This window comes from Anolis sagrei, chromosome 1, assembly GCF_037176765.1.
Source record: "Anolis sagrei isolate rAnoSag1 chromosome 1, rAnoSag1.mat, whole genome shotgun sequence".
Classification (NCBI taxonomy): Eukaryota; Metazoa; Chordata; class Lepidosauria; order Squamata; family Dactyloidae; genus Anolis; species Anolis sagrei.
Genome location: NC_090021.1, coordinates 279,670,778 through 279,691,111, shown reverse-complemented (window position 1 = coordinate 279,691,111; position 20,334 = coordinate 279,670,778). Strand labels below are relative to the sequence as shown.

At 44.1% G+C, this 20,334-nt stretch overlaps 1 protein-coding gene across 2 annotated transcripts; it reads right to left on the bottom strand.

The window, feature by feature from the left end:
- Positions 1–4,112: 4,112 nt before the first annotated feature.
- On the bottom strand, positions 4,113–20,320 carry THAP9 (THAP domain containing 9). Of its 2 annotated transcripts, XM_060763507.2 has the most exons (6): positions 20,168–20,320; positions 19,294–19,489; positions 9,987–10,106; positions 8,980–9,208; positions 8,246–8,399; positions 4,113–7,234 (listed from the first exon to the last, which is right to left on the bottom strand). In XM_060763507.2, the coding sequence occupies exons 1-6, from the start codon at positions 20,245–20,247 to the stop codon at positions 5,278–5,280; spliced, it is 2,736 nt and encodes a 911-aa protein (XP_060619490.2). In that variant the 5' UTR covers positions 20,248–20,320; the 3' UTR covers positions 4,113–5,277. The 2 variants fall into 2 exon arrangements, with proteins under 2 accessions (XP_060619490.2, XP_060619509.2); XM_060763526.2 differs by lacking the exon at positions 9,987–10,106.
- Between the last annotated feature and the right edge of the window lie 14 nt (positions 20,321–20,334).

The following is a 20,334-nucleotide window of genomic DNA, read 5'->3' as shown; positions in this document are numbered from 1 at the left end:
CTGGTTCCAGCCACGCCTAAGCGGGCTGAGAATCTTTATCGCATTGACCTCACGGCAGCTTCATGGCTTGCCAAACTGCCCAGAGCCAATTCAGTTGTTACAGACGCCCAACCCAAACCAGTTCAGAGGAATCAGGCTTCCCCCTCAGACAAAGAAGGGAAGAAACTGGATGCTATGGCAAAAAAGTTTTATTCCTCTGCCTGCCTATTTGCCAGAATGGCACATTATGGCGTCTACATGAGTGTATACCAGACACACCTCTGGAACAAAATCTTGCCTTATCTTGATCTCCTACCAATGGCTGATCAACCAATGGCAAAGGCCTTTGCTCAAGAAGCACTTCTTCTCTCTAAGCTCCAGAAGGACTTAGCGAAAAACACAGCTGACACATCTGGCAAACTCATTGCTGGAGCAGTGGCCTTGAGGCGTCACGCCTGGCTCAGGGCATCCACTCTTTCTCCTTCAGCTCGCACGCTGATTGAAGATCTCCCTATGGATCAAACAGGATTGTTTAACCCAGAAACAGATTCCCAGTTAAAACATTCCCATGAGATGAAACAAACGGTCACTAAATATGACCAACAACCTTATCAACAGAGGCAGAGATGGGGCAATTATTATCATTACCCCACCTATCAAAGAGGCCGTTACAACCCTCACTCCTACAGAGGAAAACAACGTCCTCATTCATCTCCTGCCACCACCGGGAAGCCACCTGTTCCCTTTAAGGGTCAGTATCGGGGCACTAAACCACCAGATAACAAAAAGCGGCGTTTTTAGCCCCCCTCCATCCCCACCATTGCATCTACCTGACCCTTCCCCACCCTCCACGCACACCACATCCATATCACCACTGTACCTCAACAGACTCCATCCATACTTACCTGCTTGGCAGTCCATAACCAATGACACCTGGGTCCTCCGCATAGTAGATGAAGGTTACGCCATTGAATTCCATTCTCTCCCTCCACTGGGAAAAGTTTTACCAACTCAATCCTCTCCCATGCTCTGGGACGAGATCTCCTCTCTTCTACACAAAGGGGCGATTTCCCCTGTACATCCCGACCTGGCTCACACTTGCTTTTTTTCCCGCTACTTCCTAGTAGACAAAAGGGACGGAGGTCAACGCCCCATCTTAGACCTCCGAGGCATTAACAAATTTATTTCACCTCGCAAGTTTCGCATGGTTACACTAGCCAACATCCTTCCTTTCATCACGAAGGGAGCATGGCTCGCCAAGGTTGACCTCACTGACGCATACTTCCACATCTCAATCAGACACGATCATCGCAAATACCTCTCCTTTGCACTGGACAATCACATATTTTCTTTTTCCGTATTACCCTTTGGTCTTTCCTCTGCCCCAAGGGTTTTCACTAAATGCATGTCAGTAGTAGCTGCTCACCTACGCCAGAACGGTGTAACAGTTTTTCCATACATAGATGATTGGCTTTTTTCAGCGAAATCTCGCTCCCAGCTCCTCTCTGACATCTCCTTCACCTTGTCTCTCCTACAGGAACTTGGACTTGTCGTAAATTTCGACAAATCCCACCTCATACCTACCCAGCGCATCCATTTCATTGGTGCCCTGATAGACTCCACATCCCAACGGGCTTACCTGCCAGAAGACCGCTTCTCCAATCTCTGCCAAGCCATCAACAGCCTGCTTTCTTCAGGCCGGTCCTCTGCATGGGCTATCCAATCTATCCTTGGCCACATGGCGTCCACTACAAGTGTGACTCCCTTCGCCCGGCTTCGCCTCCGCCCACTCCAGTCCTGGTTCCTGGGCGTATTCGATCCCATTCACGACTCACAATCCATGGTTCTTCAACCTCCCGCTCACGTCCTGAGCTCCCTCCTGTGGTGGACAAAGGAATCCAATGTGTGCTCAGGTCTCCCATTCACACCCCCACGCCCGTCTCTGTCACTCACAACAGACGCCTCCTCCCTCGGCTGGGGAGCACACCTCCGGGACTTGACGATCAGCGGCCGCTGGTCTCCCTCAGAACAGGAACTCCACATCAACGCACTGGAGCTACTAGCTGTGGGAAAAGCCCTCCGGGCCTTTGCTCACCAAGTCTCCAACCGCACCATCCAGGTAGTCACAGACAACACATCAGTAAAATTTTACCTCAACAAACAAGGGGGAACTCACTCCCCAACACTCCTCTCCATATCATCAGAGATCTGGGAATGGTGCATTCGGAGGAACATATTCCTCATTGCAATCCACCTTCCGGGGAAAGACAATATCCTGGCGGACTCCCTCAGCAGGACTCCGACCACGACCCACGAGTGGCACTTGCACCCCAGAGAGTTCAACCTCTTGACCCGTCACTGGGGCCAACCACAAGTAGATATGTTTGCCTCCCCAGACAACACACAGTGCACACTCTTTTGCGCGAGGCTCCACCCTCACGTATTCCCAGGCTGCTTAGGAGACGCCTTTCTCTTTCAGTGGTCTCAGGGGTTCCTCTACATCTTTCCTCCCCTTCCCCTACTCTCCAGAGTAGTGGCGAAGGTCATCACAGACAAGGCCAATTGCATCCTGATAACCCCATGGTGGCCCAGACAACCATGGTTTGCCCCTCTCCTTCACGCATCACGAAGAACGTTCCTTCGCCTACGATCCAGCCCGGATCTCCTCACCATACAAAACGGTCTGATCTGCCACCCAGATCTGCCAACTCTACGCCTCACGGCGTGGAGGATCACACCATGACCCATCTCTCTGAGGCTGCACGACTTATCATCCAGGCAGCCCAAAAGACTTCCACCAAAAGAGCTTACACCTATAAATGGTCAAAATTCAAGTCTTTCACTCACCCCTTGGGCTTTGAGCCTGACTCAGCCCCAGTACATATCGTATTAGACTTCCTAGTTCACCTATCCTCACGGGGTTTTTCCCTCTCCTCAATTAAGTGCTATCTCGCAGCACTCTCCTGGTTTCGGAGGAAATCAGGACTACCGTCCCTTTTTCAAGATCCGTTGATACAGTTATTTGTTAAAGGTTATAAAAATGTTCACCCCCCAGTTTCCCCTCCACCCCCGGCTTGGAGCCTTGAGCTTGTATTGTCTCAACTCTCCAAACCTCCCTTTGAGCCCATGGCCTCCTGTGACATCTCCCATCTTTCCTGGAAGACGGCGTTCCTAGTGGCCATTACCTCGGCAAGGAGGGCCAGTGAGCTCGCTGCTCTTCGCTCAGATCCTCCCTTTATTAGGTTTCATGAGGATAAAGTAGTCCTTCGGACTGACATCACCTTCCTTCCCAAAGTTGTCTCCAAGTTTCACATGTCCCAAGACATCACCCTCCCTGCTTTCTTTCCTAACCCTTCCTCTCCCTTGGAAGTTGCACTCCACGCGTTGGATGTCAAAAGAGCCCTCTCCTTCTATATATCCAGGACAGCCTCCTATAGGAAATCTCCTAGACTTTTCCTAAAATACCGGAAAGATGCCTTGGGGGAGCCAGTAACATCTCAAAGACTATCATCATGGATAGTATCCACAATTCGCTTAGCTTATGCTTTGGCGCACAAAGAGCCTCCTTCAACTATCCATGCCCACTCTACGAGGTCACTTTCAACATCTCAAGCCTTTCTCCACGGTGTTCCTGTCCACGACATCTGCAGAGCAGCAACCTGGACGACACCTTCTACCTTTGCCTCTCATTACAAGCTTGACATCCTCGCCAAGAGAGATGCAGCCTTCGGCAGAGCAGTTCTTTTCTCCTGTGTGGCATGACCCACCTCCAGGTTGGTAGCTTTACAGTCACCCATTAGTGCGCATTTCACAGACTACACGAGGAAGAAATATGGGTTGCTTACCTGTAAACGTATTTCTTCCAGTGATAGTCTGTGAAATCCGCACGTCCCGCCCGTCCTCCCCTCTTATGTCATGCCTCTTTTCCTGGCTGCTGTCTGGCGGCAAGGAACTGAAGCGGAACTCCGCCTACTGCCTTTTATACCATTGGGAGGGTGGGCGGGACTCCCGCCTAAAATCTTTCTATCTAGAATGTTCCGAAATCTCTGCGCATGCGCACAGAAACCCATTAGTGCGGATTTCACAGACTATCACTGGAAGAAATACGTTTACAGGTAAGCAACCCATATATCCTTCATATCACAATAAAACCAGTAACACCGTCCAACACACATGTTGGTGCCTAGGACCAATGGTGGCATAATGGGTTAAATCCTTGTGCCAGCTGAACTGCTGTCCTGAAGGTCGGCGGTTTGAATCTGTGAGATGGGGCGAGCTGTCTGTCATCTCCAGCATCCCATGCCGGGACATGAAAGAAGCCTCCCACAGGATGGTAAAACATCCAGATGTCCTTTGGGCAATGTCCTTGCAGACGGCCAATTCTCTCACATCAGAAGAGACTAGTAGTTTCTCAAGTCACTTCTGACATGGAAAAAAAGGTGCCTCTAATGTTAAACCTTTTTCTGGGTATATTTCACATGCTGATCACAAAAGCAGTGCTAGTTTTCCCCTATTAGCTGTTGTTTTTGAGATACAGAATACATGCCATATAGCAGTCTTCAGCTGCTTGGCCATAGAAAGTCATGATAAACATATCTATGAAATTACTTCTGATGCAGTCTAGCCAATGCAATTTTCTGAATCAGTGCCCCAAATAGCCCCATAAACAGGCTTAAAAACCAAGACACACTTTTTTTTTTTTGGTTGGGCTATGTAACTGTACCACACATTATAATTTCCTTCATTTTGCAACTATCAGAATATTGAAAGTGTAAATACAATCTATTCTTCCTTCAGGTTTCTTCACTGTGATGTCATGTAATCTAATAATTACAATTGACATTGTTAAAAGCAGTATTGGCCCTACAATATTTATCCATTCTTTGTATATCTAGAATGTTTCCAAGTCCTGGTGGTGACAGGTTAGAGTTTAGATGTTTTTAGACATTTTTTTTCTCAGAATTCCTCACCATTTTACTATTCTGGTTAGGTTGCAATCCCACAGTATCAGAAAGGCTGAACTTTGCCCTTTATCCCCACTGTAAACCCTGCAATTATGATCAGCAAAGCCCTTATCTCACTTGGCCACATGTGTGAGCGCCGTTGCCCACACCATGCAACAATTTTACTTGAAAAGCTGCCTCTAGAAAGGCCCTTCTGTATATCGATTATCCTTGCCTCTATTTTTGCATTCCCAACAACACCGTCTCACCATTTTCTATGAGCTTGTATCCTATGAGCTTCCTTTTCACTCACTAGGTCGCATACTGGTATTTAGAAGTGAACTCTTGTCCATCTTCAGAGAGCTCGGTACCATTCCTTGAGTCCAAGAATTTCCTGGGGCCACTTCCAAGGGTGTCCCAAGGGTTTCCTGGGGCCCCTCATGCTTTGCTTACGGTCCGCCTCCTTCGTGGAGTGACATTCTTGAGCCACTGGCATGCATTGTGGTCCTTGCACTAACTTAAACCAGAGCTCCAAGAAGGTTCTCACAAGAGCCTGTAACAAAGTGACATAATGGTTGGAAACCAAAGTGTTGCTCTCAAAGACATGATCCACCAGGGATGGGAAAAGATCAGGTTCCTCGCTCACTTCTGCCAAAATGGCCAACTCCTGTGCTAAGTGCCCATGACGCCAGGAGTTTTTGAGAAACAAGGAAGAAAGGCCAACAATTTGCTTTGCTCTGCAGATCACTCTTTGCACAGACTTTGCTGGGAGATATTTTCCACCCTTGCTCTCCACAAACATCAGGGCAGAGTCTGTAGGCACTCCTCCACAAGGGCGCAAAAGGGCAGCGCGGCATTTGGCACAGGACAGGAGTGGCAGCAGCTTCCCCAAAATGGCACAAGAAATATAGGTGACTGTGTCTTCCTTTAACTCAGCCAGAAAAGCTGGGTCTACACTTACATTATTCATTTTTTGGGGAAAGCCAGACCCCCATTGCAACTGCCAGATTTGTCCCTGTCCTAGAGGCCAAGAGGCCTGTAACTGGAGGCTAGCCCGTCTGCATAAGGATATGTCGAGCAGGTTTGGTGTGTCGAGACCCAGACCAGAAACAGCTTTATTTAAGACCAGCTTATATGCATCCTTGAAATTCCCTGCTGTGGCAATGTTCTTGGTCCCACACTCTTTCCGTATGGCTCCTCTGCACCATTCCAGAGCATCCAAGCTCCACCAGCAAGGAAGCAGATAAGTCATGGGGCTTTCTTCTACCAATAAATGGGCCTGCACCAGCCACTGCAAGCTGCGCAGATTCACCAGGAAGCCTAGGAAGCCCCATCGATGCTTACTCAACTCCAGGAACTCCCCTGAGGCAGTGCGCAGTTTGCGAAGCAGGTTCTCATACTCATTGCAAAGATTACTGAGAATGTCCACACTGGCAGAGGATAGTGGTGCTTTGGAGCCTTTCCCAAAGGCACTCCAGCTGTTGCATATATCAAAAACATTACTCAGAAGTCCAATGAATTGAGTGGTTGCCTCATGACCTTGAAACTGGGGCAGGCCTAATCTGGCAGCAAAATCCAATGCCTGAACAGTTCCCTCGCTAAAAACCTGTGTGGTGCCATTTAGCCAAACTTGTTGATCCTGCAGCTTGATCCCTCCAGCATAACATGCTGCCTGGAGCAATTCTGTTTCCTGCAAAGCCCCCAGACGTAGAAGGTAGTCCCAGCAGACAGCCTTGCTGCTCACTTGAAGGCTGCCATTCGTCTGCAGAAAGTTATGGATTAGTGACAAGAGATGACTAGAGTCAAAATAGTATGCGATTTCCAGCATAGGGGTGGCTGGATGGAAAAATGTAGACTTAACAGTGAGACCATCTACCACTACTCCCAATCGCCTGGCAGTGTCAATATTAGGAGCTGTGGCATCAGATGTCACTGAGATTACCTGCACGCCAACATTATGCAGTTTGAGGATACAGTGCCGGAGGAGCTGGGCCTGTATGTCACCTCTAGGAGTAGCAAGGAGGAAGTAGCCCAGAGGCACAACCCACTGATGTTGAAATCCAACAGCCACAAACAGGAGTGCTTCTCCTGCTGCCAAAATCTCATCAGCATCATAACTCCCAGCACCAAAGTCCACCAGGCCTTGGAGACGCCTGGTAGATGGGTCATAATAGATTCTCTTTTCCAGAGGCATTGTGCCAATAAGGAGAGAGCACTTCTTGCAGGTTTGTTGTGCTGGTTGAGACCTCTCAGCCAAAGCAATGAAGGCTTGTTCACTGAATCCCGGTTTGCAATCTGAGTTTGAGAGCCACCTATCATGGAAGAAGCATTGGAAAAGAAAATGATCAAACCCTAGTCCTGAACAAGGTTTATGTATTAATCATAAGTATGGAATTAAGACTCCGCACTTTATAGGTTTTTAATCTGTTTTTATTGTCCTATGTATTTTATTTGCTTATGTGTTTTAATTGTTTTATAGTTTGATGGGGTACGTTTTTATTGTTCTGTTTATATGCTGCATTGAATTTATGCCAGAGTTTGTAAGCCTCCTTTCTCACAGTGTGGGGTGAGAAAGGTGGGGTATAAATGAAGCAAACAGATAAAAATAATAGTGCTTAGTTTAGACAAGCCTCCAACCATCAGTGTTTCTGGACGGAGTTAAAAACATGGCTTTTCAAACAGGCCTTTGATAATGGCTAAGACACCAGCTAAATTAGATGACCAAACAAACAGATATTGACAGATATCAACAAGCTCCAAAACTGCATGCTTTCATTTCCATATTAACTGGGCAAAATGGACTTATGATGAAGACATAACAACAGTTCCACATAGGGAGGCAGAACGTGGGTGGATTCTGCTTTTGATGCTGAAATGAAGGACAGAAATTCTATGTATACCTTCAGGAGAGATGTAAATCTGTTTTTTCCCCAGCCTTCTCAGTGTACAAGTAAAGAAAACCTCATCGTGAATAGTCATGATAGATTTCTTAGTTTTAACAACACTTCTGGCATAATAAGTATCATACTCTGTTGTTAGATGGCACAATGGCATTGGAGAGATATCATCCAGAAATATATGGGAAGCTTAAATGCTCTATATTCAAGACCTCAAGTTCCTTTTCCGGCATGACAAAATCACACATTTTCAGACATTTTATTCTTATTTCTTTTATCTTAAAATGCTGCATAAAAGAAAATGAATATCTTTTACCACCTTAAAATTCATAAGTAATAAACAAATTGGTATATTATCACTTTATGAGTTTGACACCCTCATTTCAGGTAACCCAAAAAGCAAAACATATACGTAAAAATACATACGTGTGCAAAGTTGCAGTCTCTGGAAGTTGAAAGGTCTTCTTCATGAATTCATAGGCCTTGGCTGAGAACAAGTGCAGGGAGACTGCAAAGTTGCGGGTGACAGTTGGGTAGCTTTCACACCGTGCTTCCTCATATTGCAAGCTGAGTTGCAGATCTGCTGGAACAAAGAGAATACCTCAGATATCTTATGTGCTCATCACACTAGTCAGTTGTTTTTAGTTGTTCCAGCTGAAAACCACTTCTACAGTCTGAAAGGAAGCAAAATGGCAATGTACTCGTTCGCACTATCAATACGTTTGTCTTTCAATGGTGCTAGTTCTCGTGCTTGATTTATTGTATTTGAAATATGACTAAGTCATCTACACCACCCTATTTGCTCCATTCCTGCTCTATGATTGACATTTTAAATAAAAAGGTGGGAGTAATTATTTCAAGTAGGAAAAGAGTCAATTTCCAAATGACTCAATAGTACTACAGCATGGTACAGCACTGGGAGAGCAGCAACAACATCCAATAAGCTCCAGTTGAAGACAGGACTAAGTGGAATTGCAACATAACAATGTTGAATGATAAGCTCCTCTTTGAAAGATGGATCTAAGTTTCCCTGTCTGTTTTTGAATGGCCCACTTAGAAACCCTGAATAATTGCACCAGTCTCGTTATAATACACCCTGACATTGAAGGAGAGCCATTTTGGCAATCCTTATAGCTCCCTGTGCCCATATTCTGTCTCACCGCTGAACTGAGATTTCAGCATGTGCTCGGCCTCCTCCTGGAGGAGATGCTGCTCCCGCAGGCTCCCCAACACGTTCCATAGCTCCTGCTGGTAGTAGGAGAGGCGGCGCTGGGCTGCATCTTTCCCCCTTTCACTCCCCAGCTTTGGGCCAGAGAAGCCAAAAGATGTTGTTCTTCCATCCATCAGTTCATTCAGACTGTACTGATGTTCAGCTTGGATGAGTTCCACCTGCAAAGCAACACAGGAAATCTAGTTATCCAGCCATTTATTCCTTACCCGTAACATCCATGTCCTTCCATATGAAATGTTCATCAGAGTCTTTAGGTTGTTCCAGAGTCTTTAGGTTGTTTGTTTACACATTGAAATATAAGTCATCTGCTTTACTCTGAATCTCCTGTAGCCCTTCCTTATGATCCTGGCCATTATAAAATCCTTCTTGACCACAAACAGAGAGTATCTTTACTGTTTAAAGCTTATCTCAGGATATTGTGCCATAAGTCAGCTTCTGGAACTTGTACTACATGCTTGATAGGACAGGGATGCTGAACCTTTGGCCTTGGTTGTTGGTGGAGGTGCATCTATTTATTTACTTTATTTCTTTATTTACTTTATTTCTACCCCGCTGAATCTCACCCCGAGCGGCTTCCAATTTTGGCAAACATTCAATGCCACAATTATACATAAATCAAACAATACATAATACAATTAACCATTAAAGTCAAATAAATGCATAAAATACAGATTAAATCCTGTTTAAAACCAATAAAAACATATTAAACATAGCACCAATCCTGAAATCATTGTCCAGGTTGCTTTTATGTTGGTTCCGTGAAAGTCTATTGCACTTTAATTTTTCTACTCGCCAAACGCCTGCTTCCACAGCCAGGATTTCACTTTTTTCTACCCTATAGAATGAATGCAATCCAACATCACTTTAACTGCCATGGCTCAAACTACGAAACCTAAATTGGACAAAGCATTAACAACTCCTTGCCAACATACATACCACTTTGGATTGTACTGGAGATGTGTCAGCTGATGAAGCCGCCTCCCTAACACTGGCTGCTGGACAATGGATGCCCATGGCTTTAAGGGACTTTGATGGATGTTGCCCGTCAGCGAGTTCCTGCATTAAGAAAGAGTTCAATTAACTGGATATGGCAGTTCAACTATAAGGACAAAGATCTGCCTGAAACTGAGATAATGTTGTTGTGTGGCTATCAAACATCATCTTGATCATCTTGGCCACTGCATCCCTATTCAATTCTGATACCTCCCCTTCATTTACTGTCCTAAAGAAGGAGTTTGCAGTAGCACGATGGACACAATGGGTTAAACCCTTGTGCTGGCAGGACTGCTGACTGACAGGTCAGCGGTTCAAATCTGTTGAGAGTGGGTTGAGCTCCCTCTGTCAGCTCCAGCTCCCCATGCAGTGACATGAGAGAAGCCTCCCACAAGGATGGTAAAACATCAAACGTCTGGGTGTCCTCTGGATAATGCCCTTGCAGACAGGCAATTATCTCACACCAGAAGCGACTTACAATTTGTCACATTCCTCCTGACATGAAAAAAAAATGTCCTAAGCTCTCAAAGCATACCTTGCAAGTACCTTATGGCAGGGAATTTGTAAATTATAAGTTCTTCTTGTATTCTTGACAGCAAGATGCACATCTTTGGCATGATCATAACCATTAAAGTTCTCCCTTCCATAGCTCAAAGATATGGGATCACAGGAGTTGTAGTTTTGCGAGCTATTTAGCCTTCTCTATCAAAGAGTGCTGGTGCCTAACCCAACTATAATTTCCAAGACTCCATAACATTAATCCATGCCAGTTAAAGTGATATCAAACTGCATTAATTCTATAGTGTAGAATTAATGCACTATTCAGTGGTAAGTCAACACTTAGGTAAATCCTGACTCACTGGATCTACTTTAGTCACAATTGGGTTTAGGTCTCTCCCTCACCCCACCTAAGGCCTAATGTTGTTTCATAAATACTAATTTTTCCTTTCTGGTTACTATGTTTTCCTTCTTAAGACACACAATTATAAACTGAAGCAGATTACACACACACACACCCAATCATCATTCACATTTGCCACTCCAATAGATTTCATATTGGAAAATGTTCCCCCACACTCATTGGGATTCAAGGATAAACACCACTGCCCATAGCTTATTTCAATTCATGCAACTGTTATATTGTAATAGATTCTGTGGGAATCCATCAGTTCCTGAATTGTTTTGGCCCTAGAGAGGTCCTGGTACTGCTGCAATGGGAATTTATTTTTTCTTGAAAAACCTGAACTGAGCCATGATCTGCCTCGGATGAAAGTCTAGGGAAAAACAGGTTCTGGTTAAAGGGATTTGGAGATCAGGAAGCAAAGATAAATGTGAAGCTCAGAAACCTTTGCATATGACAGATTTCCCAAGTCCGTCATCTGCCAGAAACACCAAGATGAGTTTATCTGCGCTGCCCGACAGCATTCTCTGCCAGGGAACTGCCATCAACAGGAAGCTTTGCCCGTCCTGTTCAAAGAAGTAATTATCACATTTCTGCTGCTTTCATGGAAAAGGCAGGGGTGAGATCAGGAGGCAGCTGTCTCTGCTGTTCACTTTTGCCAAAATCTAGGGCTGTTGATGGAATGGTTCTTTTGAGGGACTCAGCAAAGTATTTGGGGAAGACAACTAGACCTTTTGTTCCTGCGTGACTTCTCCTTTCCCCCTTTAGAAATAGGGCAGCAGGATGCCTTGTCTTTCCAACACACATGAGAGACAAGCTCATGGAAAGTTATTGCACTCTATGGACTATTCAATACTGTACTATTTTCCCTTTTGTTATTAATATTTAATTGACATCCCATCTCAGTGAATTCACTTAAAAGTTTCAAGAGGAAGCAATGAGACTAGACTTTCCTCAGGCAATCATTTTTGGACTGAGATAGCAAACTGCATAGCACTAGTGCCTTCTTGCAGGGTGTTATGGTTATATCTCTAATCCAACCCAGATGTTGAACATTGGAAAGTCTTTTGCCTTCTAAAAGCAGTTATCTAGTCATCTCTCTAAGAAATTTTGAACAATACCAACAGGGCATTGTTCGCACCTACTTAATTCTTCATTCAGATATGTCAACATGCAATTTAAAAGGTTATAAAGCAGACAAGCATGTGGACAATTTCAACAGAAAGGAGGAAACCATGAAAATGAACAAAATCTGGCTACCAGTATTAACAAACTCTAAAATTAAAACAGCAAAGGGAAAACAATCAGGGACATCTAATCACCTCTCAACAAAAGATTGCTCCAGGCACTGCCAGGTTATCAAATGCTAATCAAGGTGGTCAGTTGAAACATTCACACCTAGCTCCAGCAGACAAGAGTTCCTTGTCCCACCCTGGTCTTTCCACAGATATATAAACCCATTTTCCTAATTCCAACAGGCCTCACTACCTCTGAGAATGCTTGTCATAGATGCAGGCAAAACGTCAGGAGAGAATGCCTCCAGAACATGGCCATATAGCCCGAAAAAACCTACAACAACCCATAAAACAGACTCTTTTGCAGCCATGAAGCCATACATGACTGAATACCAGGATGCATCTGGATAAAATCATTCATCTCCAGAGGCTGTTATGTAGCTTTGAGATGCCTTAGGTGTTCCATTAAAGCCTGGCCTCATTTTCCTATCTGTTCTATTGTTGCTATCTGGACATCGTAAGAAGCTGTTGAAATATCTTATATCTTCTGGATAAGAGTTTTCAAATATATAGAAGAGCAACACCATAATACTGGGCCAATCTCTAGCATCTCAAGCTAGAGATAGGAAAGAATATAACCTGAATCCTATGGGAGCTGCTCCATACCAGGGTTGCCAATACAGTAAAGTTCTAGGAGCAGTACCCACAGTTTCATTTATCTTGTCTGAAAAAAACATATCCTCTTTAGCAGTGGTCCTCAAGCTTTTCTTCACCATAGAACCCCTTTCTTCAGTATATTTTGTGGTCATGGACCCCAAAGACCAGGAATCATCAAATGCAGCCCTCCAGCTGTTTGGGCCTTCAACTCCCAGATTCCCTGAGCTTGTTCAATTGTCAGGAATTCTAGGAGTTTGAGGATGCCTGCACAAGACTTAACTCAAGACTTAAGGCGCTAGACTGCATCAAATCATTATTTCAATTTTCTCAAAGGTCCTTCAAATTTAGAGAGAATGGGATACAAATTAATCTGTTAATGCTCACACTCATATTTTGATTATAATGATTTAACACAAATTTAAAGTAATAGTATAAACACTAATAAGAACTCATAATTTAATCCTTTGCAGACCCCCAGGGAATTCTGGACCCCAAGTTGAGAACCACCGTTCTACAGGAATTTTCTAGATCTGCTAGAATAGTGGTTCTCAACCTGTGGGTTTCCAGGTGTTTTGGCTTACAACTCCCAGAAATCCCAGCCAGTTTATCAGCTGTTACGATTTCTGAGAGTTGAAGGCCAAAACATCTGAGGACACACAGGTTGAGAACTATTGCAGCACCATTCTATGGTATTCTTAGGCCAGAAGTCCTTCATTTCAATAGGTTTTGCACATCCACATGCAGTCCAGAATTGTATCTCTTGCAGATACGGGAGTCATACTGTACTGAATTAGCGCATCAGGGAAATTGTGGAAGCAGAGAAGGAGGTGCTATCCCCCCACCAAGAGAGCTTGGACAGATCCATCCCCACCTCACCTCCTTGTATTAGAAATATGAATCAAGATTTACTCTCAAATACAGCCAAACACACTTGGGAGGGTGGGGGCAAGTAGGACCCTTTCATGGTGCTTTTGTCTCCTCTAAGGTCATTTCAGGCCCTGAAGAGGCCTCCTTTTTAGCTACAGGAAGATAACGAAAATCACATCCTGTTCATTTCTTTTTTCTTTTTAATAAAGAGATTATCCTGGGCTGAAAATAGTCCAAGGGACAAAAATATTCCCTATCCTTAATACAGAGCATTTCCTCCAAAATATGTTTTTTTTTTTCAAAAAACTGACCCCTGGAGGTCACAAAAAGGCTCCACACCAGAGTTTTCTAAATGTGTGTCATGTTACTTTAGTCTGTCTGCTGCAGTGCGTAGGAGTGCCACACGAACATAGTGAGTCTATGTGAAATAAACAATAAATCATATATTTTTAAAATATGTATATAAATGAAAGGTTGAGCTATGTTTCCTTATTAACATTTCCTTATTACAATTTATGTATGAGTCTGTATCTCTCATAAGGGATTGATTCAATCTCCGGTTTGCTAGTAAAACTGAATTACTGTGTCACAAAATGATGCAAGTTTAAAAAGTGTGACAAAAACATGCAATTATATTACTGTTTATATTAACATTATATTAATATTATAATGTTATGTGCTGTTTATATAATTCATGTTTAATGTCTATTATGTTTGATTTATGTTTCTATTTGTGTATTGGATCTGACATTGATTGTTTGCCATGTTTTGTTGCAATTTGCCCTGAGTCCTCTTGGAGGGACTTATTATTAAATGCTTGGAACGCTCCGCTCTAGGCTGTGTATGGGCCCATGGTCTGCACTTTGCCCATTCCTGGGCATAATAAAAAAGTATTGTAGCATAAGGCAGCTTCCTTCTAACAGACACAGCTTGCATTATTTAGAGATGAGACATAATGCAGGACACTGTCCTAAATAAACATTTGCAAGTTAAGAGCAGAGGACATCTGTCATGCCTCTAGAGGCACACAAATAACTCTTTCCAAAGGGGGGGGGGGAACAGAGCTGCCAAAAAGGAAGCTTCAGAGGACCATACTTTGGTGAAAGAGAGAGAGTGCAAGGAAGGAGGGGGAAAGTCCCACATAGCAGTATATGTTATATCCCCTATTGTGGCAAAATCAGATATTTATTCTATGCCTACTGTTTTAAACTAGTTAATTAAAAACAACAAACCTACAACTTGTGTGGAAAAGAAAAAGAAATCAAATAACTAAACATAGTTGTTGACATTGTCGTCATCATCTTTGTTTTGCATAAGAAATTCACACTAATAAGAATGGCAACAACAGATATGAAACACAATTTTAATTCAATTTATATATAAATCCATACAGCTTCAACTGAGACTTTTAAGCCCTCAAGAAATGTAAAAAGGTAACATATCCTTAGTGTAATTCTTCTCATGCTATCATTCATTACACAACAAACCTCACTGGGTTTTTTTAGAGATGACTATCAGCAAGAAATACTAACAAATCTAGTTCTGCATTTGCTCAGTTTGCATCTGTTGTGACTGCCGCTTCCAGAAAATGGGCACATTCCTATTTAATTTAAGCCAACAAAGATGGAGCTGGAAACACAACAATCAGGGTGTGGTGAACTGTACTGCAAGCTCAGTAAAACTTCACACAATGTGGCCATTGTCTGCTTACCCATCATGTGTGGGTTTGTGCACTTCAGCATTCCCTATCAACCACCAGAAAATTCAGCATTCACAGACATCCCAATAGAAAAGGTTCACTCTAGTGAAAGAGAAATCTCTAGTGGGATATATTTAAAGCCCTCTCAGAAATGCATACTGCTTGGCTGGTGCCAAAACATTTTGGAGGAATTCTCAAGAGTGGGCAATTTTAAAACTGGAAGTAATACATATCTGGTGTGACAGATCCCTTTACCAAAGATGACCACAAAACTCCTACCCCTAGAAATCCTGCCCATCACCATGCCCTTGTTCCCCCAACTGCTTCCTTACAGGATTGGGTCCATGGGCTTCAAGGCAAGCCCTTTAAAGGGGATCTTGTGGCTGTGTTTTTGTATAGGTTCTTCGGTTTTGGGATGTGTGGCCTGAATCCAATTCAGGTTTGACATGGAGCCAGAGAAAATTTTAGAACAACAACACATTATTAACACAGCAGGATAAATTAACCTCTAATATTAGGAGTCCCCGGTGGCACAATGGGTGAAAACCTTGTGCCGGCAGGACTGCTGACCAAAAGGTCGGCGGTTCAAATCCGGGGAGCAGGGTGAGCTCCCGTTTGTCAGCTCCAACTTCCCACGTGAAGACATGAAAGAAGCGTCCCACAGGATGGTAAAACATCTGGGCTTCCCCTGGGCAATGTCCTTGTAGAAGGCCAATTCCCTCACATCAGTTTCTCAAGTCGCTTCTGACACACAAAAAAACCCACTCTACTATTATATTCCTTTAGCTTTCCATAGGTAGTTCTCTCCTTCTCTGAATAAAACCCTGTTTCTATCAACTTTTGGCTGTGGGGGGGGGGGGGGGGATGAAAAGCAGATTTCCTCTTTAAAAAAACTCAGTGCAACACTGGGATGGTAGCATGTAAAAGAGCGTTATGAGCTCTGTTCCTCCCCTCCCCTCTTTTGTCCTACTTATCTGAGTTTTTTGGTTTTGGATTTTTTTTCTATAGCAGCATAGAATCATAGAATCAAAGAGTTGGAAGAGACCTCATGGGCCATCCAGTCCAACCCCCTGCCAAGAAGCAGGAATATTGCATTCAAATCACCCCTGCCAAATGGCCATCCAGCCTCTGCTTAAAAGCTTCCAAAGAAGGAGCCTCCACCACACTCCGGGGCAGAGAGTTCCACTGCTGAACGGCTCTCACAGTCAGGAAGTTCTTCCTAATGTTCAGATGGAATCTCCTCTCTTGTAGTTTGAAGCCATTGTTCCGCGTCCTAGTCTCCAAGGAAGCAGAAAACAAGCTTGCTCCCTCCTCCCTGTGGCTTCCTCTCACATATTTATACATGGCTATCATATCTCCTCTCAGCCTTCTCTTCTTCAGGCTAAACATGCCCAGTTCCCTAAGCCGCTCCTCATAGGGCTTGTTCTCCAGACCCTTGATCATTTTAGTCGCCCTCCTCTGGACACATTCCAGCTTGTCAATATCTCTCTTGAATTGTGGTGCCCAGAATTGGACACAATATTCCAGATGTGGTCTAACCAAAGCAGAATAGAGGGGTAGCATTACTTCCTTAGATCTAGACACTATGCTCCTATTGATGCAGGCCAAAATCCCATTGGCTTTTTTTGCCGCCACATCACATTGTTATAGAAGATGAGCAGCAAGAAGGATGGGCTGCACAGAACAGAAGGGAGGAAGGGAAAATAGGAAAAGGAAGCCTGAGATGCATTAGCTTTGGATACAGAATGAGAAGGAAGGAAGTGGATGGAAGCATGACAGGAGAAAGAGATAAGACAGAACAGAGAAAGAGAGATAGGTTGAGAGAGTACAAGGTGGGAAACATACAAAACTAGAGACAGAAGACGGGGCACATAGAGGAGGGAAAAGACAAGAGATTGGCTGGACAGAAGAACATGAGGAGAAGTGAGACAACCTAAAAGGGAATGAAGTTGGTGAGAGGGAGAGAAAGAGGCCATCCACTGGTTGCAAAGGAAGGCAATCCAGGGAAGGATGCTCAGAATCTGGGTATGAGGTAGGTCTGTTTTTTTGTTTCCTACATCCTTCCTGTGTATAGGTGCATTTCCTTTTAACTTCACTCATTTCCTTTCAGTTGAGAGACTGGGTTTTCAAAAAGAACTCTTTCCTTTTGCTTTTTCCTTCTCTCCCAAGATCAAAATCAAGATATATGGGAAGGAATAAAACAGTTTGTGGACTTTTCCACTTGCATTCAAGTAAGATTTTAAAGGGAATGTTATGTAAAAGTAAATGGTAGATCAGAATTAGGTGAATTAAAATAAGTGACCGCCTTGCAATATGAATTCAATCAACACAATTGGGGGGGGGGGGGGGGGTCGACAACAGGATTTAAGGTGCATCTACACTGAAGAATGTATGCAGTTTAAGTGTCATGGCTCAATGCTATGGATTCATGCCAGTTGTTGTTTGGTGAGGCATTAGCACTCTCTGGTAAAAAAAGGCTAAAGACCTTGTAAAACCACAACTCCCATGTTTCCATAGCATTGAATCTCTACATCCAAAGTGGTATCAAACTACATTAAATCTACACCCAGAGTGAAAAGAGCCCCCAGTGGTGCAATGGAATAAACCCTTGTGCTGGCAGAACTGCTGACCTAAAAGTCAGCGGTTTGAATCTGGGGAATAGGGTGAGTTCCTGTCTGTCAGCTCCAGCTTCTCATGTGGGGCATGAGAGAAGCCTCCCAAAGGATGGTAAAACATCTGGGCGTCCCCTGAGCAATGTCCTTGCAGACAGCTAATTCTCTCACACCAGAAGCAACTTGCAGTTTCTCAAGTAGCTCCTGACACAGAAAAAAAAACCAGAGTGAAAAGATAATTTAATGGTATTTTTCACTAAGCATTTTTTGGTGTTTACCATAATTGTAACACAGTAGTAATTTTTCAGCAACTTTTGTATCTCTGACTTATCTGTAGAAGGATGTATGTTATATTCCTGACATCTCAAATTAAAATGATGAGAGCTCTGGGAAATCGGTGAAATAACTACTGTAGAGCCAAAGAAAATACAACAGAGCTGGAAAAATGCACAACATGTTTCAATGTAAAGCAGTCTTCGGAATTGGATAGATGATCATTTTAAATGTAATCTATCCAAAAACTACATCTACAGAGCTGCTGGGTATTTTTAATATCCTTGAGCGGGAGTATAAAATAACCTTCCCACTCTGTGTATAAAGTGTACATGAAACATAAATGACATTTGTCTTTAGACTTGGATCCCATCTCCAAGATACGGCCATGCGGGTATTCAAAAATATGGAACTTTTCTGGTCCCAAACATTTTGGATAAGGGGTTCTCAAATGATAGTCTCTTCCTTTCAGATAAGGATAAAATGTAAAGGTAAAGGTTTCCTCTGACATTAAGTCTAGTCGTGTCCAACTCTGGGTGGTGGTGCTCATCTCCATTTCTAAGTAAAAGAGCTGGCATTGTCCTTGGACACCTCCAAGGTCATCTGGCCAGGATGACTTCATGGAGCACCGTTACCGCAGCGGGAGCTCACCCTGTTCTCCAGATTCAAACCGCCAACATTTTGGTCAGCAAGTTCAGCAGCTCAGTGGTTTAACCTGCTCTGCCACCAGGGGCTCCTGTGCAGATTTAGACTTGGGTATTTGTCTGAAATTGCTTCATTAGGTTTTATAAAAGGTAAAGGTTTTCCCTTGACATTCAGTCTAGTTGTGCCTGACTCTGGGGGAGGGTGGTGCTCATTTCCAACCCACTGCATCACCAAGAGACCCTCAGATAAGGGCTACTCAGCCTATACTCTCTTCCTTTCAGAGAAGGGATATTTAACTCATACTTTCTTCCTTTCACAGAAGGGATACCCAACCTACAGTCTCTTCCTTTAGCTGAGATACCTTGAAGGAGAACACAGAGGGGATCACGCCGGCCTTCAGCCTCTTCTGACCTCCATAGACCTCAAACTCCTCTTGGTTGAAGTGCTCTGAGCAAAGGCAGGCGCCAGAACCGGGGATCCACAGCTTCCTGGAGCCGGGTTCAATGCGGTTCACAGCAAGCATCCACTTCTTCCTCAGTTCGTGAGCCTTGGGGAAGCTGCAGGGAAGAGAAAATGTTTGAAACAGTACCACAAGAGCCTCAGCCTAACAATGGAGCTTACATCGGGGGGCATGGCCACACCGTAGAATTCATGCAGTTTGATGTCACTTTAACTGCCAGGGTTGAATGCGATGAAATTATAGGATTCATAGTCTTGTAAGTTTTCTCTGTCAAAGAGCGAAAAGACTAGAAATCCCTGTATTTCATAGTATTGAGCCATGGCCATCAAAGTGTTGTCAAACTGCATTAACTCTACAGTGTAGATCAGGCATGGGCAAACTTGGACCCTCCAGGTGTTTTGGACTCCAACTCCCACCATTCCTAACAGCCTCAGGCCCCTTCCTTTTCCCTAAAAAACCTAATGAAAAGGAAGGGGCCTGAGGCTGTTAGGAATGGTGGGAGTTGGAGTCCAAAACACCTGGAGGGCCCATGCCTGGTGTAGATGCATCCTCAGTCCCTTGGGCCCTATCACTCTACACTATTATATCTCTACTATTCTACTTCAGTTGCCATAGCAACATTCTATAGATTCCTGAGGCATTTAGGTTTATCAGCCTGGCTAAGCTACAAACTTCAGAAGACCACAGAATGTTGCCATGCCATTTAAAGCGGAGTAATAACGATATAACAGTGTGATAAGGACCTTATTGGAGGTGGCCATTCAAAACTCCTGACCTGTGGAAAGAGAGGCCTTTGGCCCGGTTCTCCCGGGTGTCCCGGTTGGGGCAGTTAATGGCCGAGCAAGCTTTGGGCATCGCTCCCCCTCTGCGCTCTCGCCTACTGTGCCTCAAGTGTCATGGCGGCGGCGGCGAGGGCGCACTGCGGATTGACCCTAGCGGGGA

Excerpts from the sequence above, each read along its gene's own strand:
- THAP9 (XM_060763507.2), bottom strand. The coding sequence starts at position 20,247 with ATGCCCAAAGCTTGCTCGGCCATTAACTGCCCCAACCGGGACACCCGG. Across the intron at positions 19,490-20,167 it reads AAAGGCCTCTCTTTCCACAG|CTTCCCCAAGGCTCACGAAC; the intron begins GTCAGGAGTTTT and ends TCTTCCCTGCAG. Across the intron at positions 9,209-9,986 it reads CTCCAGTACAATCCAAAGTG|GTGGAACTCATCCAAGCTGA; the intron begins GTATGTATGTTG and ends GTTGCTTTGCAG.